Raw genomic sequence first — 8,585 nt, forward strand, 5'->3', positions numbered from 1 at the left:
GTTTGCAGATACTGGGGAAACCTTTCAGACGATAAGTTATCTCGCGGTTTCCTCTTATTTGAAACTACAAATATTCATGCAGATAGATTCCAGCGGTTGAAGTAGTATGAATAAATTTATTGAAAAATGATTTTTTTTGGTGTTTTGAGTGCTTTCACTTTTATTTTAACAGTGGGTGCTCAGGTTGTAAAAAATGACACTAACATTCTTCCACGTAAGTTTATTAAGTATAATAATGAGATTAATGAGTTATGTGTTTAAGATTATTAGTCACAAATTGCAATTACTTTCCTCGAAGTATCATAAAACTAGTTCAATGTTAATGTGTATGTGGCGTGTAGCACGCAAAAACTCAGTATTTTTAAAATTTGAAATAACTGCGTGTTTCTATATCGCTAAATCGGATGCATTGCTTGACATGCATTTCATTCTTTGTAAAAAAAAATTGTAGCGTAATTTTACTTTTCTAAGTTTAATTACTTGTTTTACTGTGGCTTCCATAAACTTAGAAAATGTAGATGTCGCAGGTCCGTCTGTTTGTCTGCAGACGATTTGTTTGTTTAACGTGTAATCTGAAAAAGTGCATTTAGCTGTACTGCATAACCTCTACAATTTATTAGTTTATTTTTTCTTAAAAGGAATTAAGTTTGTACAACTCCACAACAGACTTTTGTAAAAATTTGACCAATGCTGCAAAATCGTTATTTAAAAATTGTTTGTGCTGTAGAGTAGGTAGATTGACTTTATAGTTTTGCGTTCTTATTTTTACATCGAGCTTCCAATTTTTTCTTTCTAAACAGAGAATTTTTCGTAGTTTCTAGAATATGAAAAAGTAGGTCCTCGTTTTTGTCTCTTGTCTGTTGGCGAACATACCTACCGCTTGTCTGGAAAATGGCGGATTAACTTTCAGCTATGCTCTTAACAAACAACTGGTGAGTCTGGGAAAAATAGTAAAGTAACCTCATTTGACATACACCTGGTAAAGCTTTTATGACTTAAGCGGCTTAAGCAAACCACCGTTAGAAGTCAAAATGGCTGTTGCAAGCTTTATGGACCCGAACGCACGGATTATTACTGTCCATTGTTGCCATAATGGAGCTGTGAACTGAGTCAAGTTATATAATAGACAGTTTGACTTATAAGGGTGCTTTGGCTTAAGTCATGAAAGTTTTACAAGGTGTATGTCAAATGAAGTTACTTTAACAAAATTCCTTCTCACGTTTTGGTAGAGTTACAATGATTTTAAAATTGGTTTTTTTGCTACGTTTAACAACTATAACACATTCATTATCACAACAACTACTAATAAAACTTATAGTTAATATTTCTCTCCCCCATGACCATGTTTAATTACTATTTCAGTTAGAATGTACAAAGATATGGTTGTGTTGTTTTTGTAATAATTTGATAAAATTGCATTTGACAACAATGTTTGCAATTTGAAAGTCTTAAGTGCCGCAGTGTTTTTTTTTTAATTCGGGATTTTTGGGTACCCATGCTGTACTAACCCCGCCCACCCACCCTCTCTTTTCTTAGAGGGTATGTCATTTGCCAAAATCGGCCTTTTTTTAGCAGGTACTAGATCCCCCCCCCATTTTTCTTAGAGGATATTTCATTTACAAAAATCAGTTTTATCTTAGCAAGTACTAGCCCCGCCCACCCACCCTCTCTTTTCTTAGAGGGTATAACGTACATAAGTTAATCCGCTAATTTCTAAACACCCAATATGCGACACTATTGGACTGACTGTTGTGAAATTTGGGACGTATTTTTATCATGTAAACGTTAACCAGAATTAGCGTTTGCTCATCCTCACCAAAATTTTGATGACGTAGTTTCACAGTAAATCCTACTTTGAGCGTACGAAGTAATATAGCTCTATCTATTGTTACGAAAGAAACCCATACGCCGCCCCGGTACGACGCCTATGGGTTCTAGTATATACGGGCTGTGTTCGCTCACGAAAAACCTGCAAGCGGAAGTCGCAACCCAGAAAAACCTCAAAGCGGCGTTCTCGATCCATTGAGAGGAACGTATAGGTTTAAATAGAGGCCACCGTCGGGAACGATTATTATTCAGTTAACGAATCGAATTCAGTTAGACACAAAAACTACAAAACTGATGCCTTGGAATTTGCAAACGCTTTTAATTTGTTGTGAACATGTTAAATCGCTAATTAGAATTCGTCTCTTTATCCCCTCTAAAAACTTAATTACGTCATCGTAAAATGTCCTTAGTATATCTTGATACCTTGCGAAAAACTAACTTAATAAAAATTCAAGAAATATGAATCTGTATATATTAAAATCCAAAAATGACGATCAAAATTTTGACAGCTGCTCCAGTATCTCCATCAACAAAAGAAAAACCGCCGGTTAGTGAATGGCCGGGTAACTGGAACAATGGCAATAATAAGAGATATATTTTGGGGGACTGGTTGTTGACAGGTTGTTGGGGCGACGCTTGTACGGGTACAATGAAGACAGAAGAAAACGTGGAGTATGAAGGTTACGATGGCTGGTACAACAATATGGCAAGACCAGATTCTGGCGCAATAGGTACAATATAGAGTCAAAGTCCCTCAAAAATCAATCTTGTGTTTTAAGATCGACCTTTATTGAGACGTTGGCCTGCCGCATATGCAGACGGGAGTTATGCACCGGTTACAGGTAGACCAAATCCTTTTGACCTCAGTGACCAATTATTGAAAGGCGATAGTGGTACCCAATCTGTTACTGGAAAGAACGCATTGATTGTCTTTTTTGGTATAAAACATGTTCTCTGTACATCACATATTTAACCCGTTTTTATAGGTCAACAAGTCGTTGAAGAAATTTTAGATGCTCAAAGACCAGCGTGTCCTCCAGAATACTTCAACATAGAAATACCCATGAATCACACCTACAGGACAAAACCAGGTCATACCGTAATGCCATTTTTAAGATCGAGATATGATCAAAGAACGGGTTACAGTCCAAACAATCCAAGACAACAAGTTGCGTAGATCTAGTTTCAAATTCCTCTCTGTCATAGTTGTTTGTAGTTGAATGAAATCACACCCTATCTGGACGGTGGTTTGTTTTATGGAATTACCAAACAGTGGGCCGACCAGCTAAGAACTTATAAGAACGGTACTATTGATCCTGATGGGTGTCTGGCGTCATCGTATGATGGGTTATTTCCGGCTTACAACGAAGAAAGACTCCCTATGGCCAATCCACCACCACCTATCTATCATTCATTATATATCCAGTCGCACGAAACAGCAAAAGTTTCAAGATTTTTTAGTAAGTTAAATCTTTCTCCCACTAGTTTGAAAAACTGTTTTTTTTTATTATTTTTTTTTTTTTTTGTTAGAACTTGGAAATCCACGCGGCAACGAAAACTCCTTTCTTTTGACATTTGGCATCATGTGGTTCCGCTGGCACAACTACCTCGCGAAGAGAATTAGACATCAAAACCCTACTTGGTCCAGTGAAAAAGTTTTTAATGAAGCCAGAAAATGGGTAATCGCTACGCAGCAGAAAATCGTGGTCTATGACTGGCTGCCACAATGGATACTTGAACCATTACCCCCCTACGAAAATTACGATCCCAGCATTGATCCCCAAATTGATCAGTTCTTTCAAACAGCAGCCTTTAGATTTGGTCACACTTTGGTAGTTCCGGGGGTCTATTTACGCGACTATTTGAGAAGCGGTTGCAAGAACAAGTTTGAAACTTGGGGCAACGTCACCGTACGCACATGTAACTCATTTTGGAGACCATACGAACCTATTGTTAAACCAGAAGTAGACGGTTCGCCTAATGTTATTGACATAGACCGTCTCTTAATGGGAATGTCCGTACAATTATGTGAAAAGGAAGACCACAAAATTGTTGAGGATTTGCGTGGTAATGTTTTTGGTCCTTTGGAATTCCCGAGGAGGGACTTAATGGCTGTGAATATTCAGAGAGGGAGGGACCACGGAATTCCTGATTACAATACTGTTCGGAAAGCGTATGGATTACCTCCAATGGACTTCAACGACTTCACCCATCTTGATCCAGAGGTGATGAATCTCGTACATGACTGTAGATTAATAACAGATTTTTACAGATTAGAGACGCCTTCAGAAGTTTATACAATAACACAAGCACCAATATTGATATTTGGGTTGGTGGCATTCTCGAAACTATAGACAGACCTGGTGCTTTGTTCAGAGCAGTTATCATGGATCAGTTCAGAAGAATTAGAGACGGAGATAGATTTTGGTTTGAAAATACGAAAAACGGGTATATTTAATTAAACGAAATTATATTTTTCTTAAATTCTGCTTTTCCAGTTTATTTACACCAGAAGAAATACAAAGAATAAATAATACCAATTTGTATGACATAATAATGGCGGTTACAAAAATGGATGCCAACGATATACCGAAAAATCCGTTCGGTGTTCCAGTATCAGTTTCTGGTAGGGAAAACGTCTGGCATAACTGTAATTAATTAAACTTTGTTTTAGATACACTAACTACAGGTTGTAATCTCACAAAATCAAACTGTTCTACGTCGACAGGAGAATGTTATCATTTAAAACCACTAGATCAAGCCACTTTGAATGAGTCTTGTGTACAAGGAACTACGTATGATTATTTTAGACAGAGTGAGGCATCCTATATTTTAACATTCACCTGTATTGGAGCTTGCGTTGTTGGTGAGTTGTGATATCGCGTAGTTGGAAAACTCTTACCCTAATTAATTAGTCCGTTCATCCCCACCACAACTGCGATGACGTTATCGTAAACGTTATCTTCTGAAAATCTACATCTGTTTATAGGTTCCATAGGAGTTATGTATTTGTTAATCAGGATTAAAGAACAACAGAATAGAAAACGACGCATCGAAGAGAATAAAACGACAAGAAACACTTTTAAAAACGAAAAACATATCAATTATCCCCTATTTGTCGGTACGCATACAACAAAACGCAACATTTTTTGAAACTAAAGAAACTCAATTGCAGTAAATGAATGGATGGGTCCGAAATTACCATCACGAAGAGTCATCGTTATTCTAAAAGACGATAGGAAAGTCCTGGAAGTTATGGCTCCAGGCGGTGAACTTCTCCGTGCTATCGACTTTTCTATCGCCTATAAGGAAGTTCAAGTTTTTCAAGTTAGAGATGCACCGTACCTGGTTATCAAATGCACACACGACTACGATTTGGTAAGTGATTTTCCTTAGGAAACACGATTTTTTTCCACGACTTGTTTTAGGTATTGAAATTCGAAAGTGACTTTTTGAGGGATAGCTTTTTGGGCTCGTTCGATCCATTTTTAACCAGCAGTGGACTTAAGAGAGAGAACATAACAACGTTCAATTTGTCGTCAGCACTAAGAAAAGTTACCACCAAAGAAGAGCGTCAAATGCTTCTCGAGCGATTCTACCGCGTGGTTTTCGCACAAGCGTTTAAAATCAAGTATTCGCAAAAAGAACTGTTACACGTTGACGAAAATCTCGAGAAGGAAATTGTCAACACGGAATTGACGATCACCGAGTTCGCCGAAGCCATGAGCATGCGTCCTAAGGATGAGTTTGTCATGCGTATGTTCGCGTTGATCGACAAAGACAAAAATGGGTTTATTTCGTTCAGAGAATTTGTTGATTTGTTGATCATTTTTGCTAACGGAACTGAACAAGAGAAGGCTAAGTTGTTGTTTGATATGTACGACGTCAACGCTGTTGGATACTTAACTGAGGAAAATTTCGTGGCTATGATAAAGTATGATCGTCAAATTTAACCGAACTTAGTACATTTAAGTTTTTCAGGTCATTTTTGGCAACTGTGGGAGGTAAAGTCGAAGACGACAAGCTACAAACGACGGTGCAAGGAATGATAGAACGGGCGGGACTCGGACACAAGAAACAGCTAGATTTCGAAGATTTTCTCAAAATGTTTGGGAATGACATCAAGAACTTGAGTAAGGCGAAACTTAATTTTAAAGGTGTTAAGTCTATGGATCGTAGCTCCTACCTGGAAGAAGCTCGAGATACAATTGAAAATATATACGAGTATGTTCAATTCATGTTTTTCATATGTTTCTATCTAAATCTTTCAAATTTAGGAGTCGTCAAGAAATTCAAGAACGTTTCCAAGGAGAAATTGGCCACCAAGAAAGAGATACCAGCAAAATCATTGATGACAGTCAGACAGAATCCATCAAAGCTGACCATATAGGGACACCAAAATTCGCTTTTGTAAGTTACCTCGAATTAAAAGCAAAAGAGATTTTCTGGCTGTCGTTGTACACGCTAGTTCTTTTGGCCGTTTTTGCTGAACGAGCTTATTGTGAGTATCTTATTTTGTCATTCCATTCTTTCTAAAAGTTTAATGTTTGTAGATTACACCGTCGAGCGTGAACATTCCGGCTTACGCAGAATCGCAGGCTATGGTGTTACTATTACCAGAGGTGCAGCATCAGCAATGATGTTCACATATTCTTCTCTACTAGTGACAATGTGCAGAAATACAATCACGTATTTAAGAGACACAGTTGCAAATAACTACTTTCCATTCGATGCTTCAGTGGAGATTCATAAATATATTGCACTTTGGGCTTTTATTTTCACCGGTAATCCTCAACAAGTTTATTTTTTTATAAGCATAGTTACTTTTTGTAGTGATGCACATCGTGGGCCATGCTTTTAATTTTTACCACATTTCGACACAAACAGCAGATGATTTGACCTGTCTCTTCAGAAACTTTTTCCACTCGTAAGCAACAAGTTCTAAAATGCATAGAACCAACTAACTGTTGTAACCGTTTTAGGACTCACGAGCTACCCAAATTCCATTACTGGTGCTGGGAAACCATAACCGGGTTTACTGGTGTGGTCCTAACACTAATCTGGGCTCTCATGTACATTTTCGCTCAAAATCTAGTGCGAAGAAAAATCTACAACTGGTTTTGGTATACACATAATTTGTACCCTTTCTTCTTTATCTTCATGGTTTTACATGGAACGGGAAGGCTTATTCAGGTGAGAAGATAACGTTTAAGTTGACTATAATTTCAAATATATTTGTAGCCGCCCTTCTTCTACTACTTTTTCTTGGGTCCGGTTGTTCTGTTCACGATCGATTCGTTGATTAGTATCAGTAGAAAAAAAGTCGAGATTCCGGTCATACGAGCCGAAATTTTACCTTCAAGTAAGTGTTTATCATATTTGGTGTTAAATTGATGTGTTTTGTTGTTACTAGATGTAACCATGTTGGAATTTCGGCGCCCTGAAAACTTCCAATATAAGTCGGGACAGTGGGTTAGAATAGCATGTTTGTCTTTAAATAAGAATGAATACCATCCATTTACACTGTCGTCGTCTCCTGACGAAAACAACTTGACAGTTCACATTCGGGCTGTAGGTCCCTGGACTACTCATATAAGAACTCTCTATGACAACATCAATAAAGCTAATTCTCTTCTACCGAAGGTATTTCTGTACTCTAATAAAGCAGCAAAGTTTTATATGTGGAAATTTTAGCTCTATTTGGATGGTCCCTTCGGAGAAGGACACCAAGACTGGAACCAGTTTGACGTTTCAGTTCTCATTGGTGGTGGCATTGGTGTAACCCCTTTTGCCAGTATATTAAAGGACGTAGTTTTTAAATCGAACCAAACTCGTTGCAAAAAGGTGAACCAAATAAATACTTGTGACACCTACTCATCCATATTTTTAGGTCTACTTCATTTGGGTTTCCAGAACACAAAAACAGTTCGAGTGGTTGGTCGACATAATCAGGGAACTTGAATACAAAGACAGGAATAACGTCATCAGCTGCCATATTTTTATAACACAGTTCTTCGAAAAGTTCGACTTACGTACCATTTTCTTATACATTTGCGAAAGGCATTACCAAAGAGTGTCCAATCGTTCGTTGTTTACAAATCTAAAGGCTGTTACGCACTTCGGTCGACCGAATTTTGAACGATTTTTCAGTACTGTGTCTTCACTTCATGAAAATGTAAGATTATTGGAGAGTTTTGACATATAGTTAAACGAATATTTGCAGGTGCATTCTGTTGGTGTCTTTAGTTGTGGTCCTCCATCTATGACCACTAGTGTCGATGTTGCTTGCAATAAAGTCAATGCCCAAAAATTCCAACGATTTGAACACCACTATAAGAATTTTTAAATTTGTATTTGATTGTAGTTTTTTAACTGTACTTTTGTGAAATAAAGAATTATATAAAAAAAAAATAAGTAAAGGAAGGACACGATGTCATATGGTCAAGTCAGGTTAGGTCAGGTCCTGTAGCGTTAAGGTGCTTTTAGGACTGTAAGTTGCTTCAAGAACGTAAATCAATCTGAAATAATGAAAACATAATTTCCGTAATTTCTTGTTTTTATTTAATCTGGTATTGAAAAACGAAAAAATAATAAAACGGTATTTGGACAATAACTGTTTGCAATATAAATCGAGATCGCTTTAATTTTCGCAAAGCTTACAAACTAAATTTTATTATATCAATAGCTACCCTAAAACAACGATTGCTTAGAAAAATTATATGTTTATATATCTATATATATCAATACTATGATTATTT

General features: G+C 37.1%; 1 protein-coding gene across 1 annotated transcript; it reads left to right on the plus strand.

Moving 5' to 3' along the window:
* The first annotated feature begins 59 nt into the window (after positions 1-59).
* On the plus strand, positions 60-8,374 carry LOC135141831 (dual oxidase 2-like). Its single transcript, XM_064073341.1, has 22 exons — positions 60-214; positions 2,337-2,558; positions 2,607-2,765; positions 2,814-2,995; positions 3,044-3,287; positions 3,358-4,052; positions 4,100-4,275; positions 4,326-4,453; positions 4,502-4,693; positions 4,817-4,948; positions 5,003-5,205; positions 5,256-5,761; positions 5,809-6,051; positions 6,105-6,328; positions 6,381-6,611; positions 6,661-6,754; positions 6,810-7,020; positions 7,069-7,189; positions 7,241-7,470; positions 7,522-7,671; positions 7,718-8,002; positions 8,051-8,374. The coding sequence occupies exons 1-22, from the start codon at positions 127-129 to the stop codon at positions 8,171-8,173; spliced, it is 4,839 nt and encodes a 1,612-aa protein (XP_063929411.1). The 5' UTR covers positions 60-126; the 3' UTR covers positions 8,174-8,374.
* The last annotated feature ends 211 nt before the right edge of the window (positions 8,375-8,585 follow it).

Source organism: Zophobas morio, unplaced genomic scaffold, assembly GCF_036711695.1.
Source record: "Zophobas morio isolate AGI-343-1 ecotype UQ-CSIRO unplaced genomic scaffold, CSIRO_AGI_Zmor_V1 ptg000044l, whole genome shotgun sequence".
NCBI lineage: Eukaryota > Metazoa > Arthropoda > Insecta > Coleoptera > Tenebrionidae > Zophobas > Zophobas morio.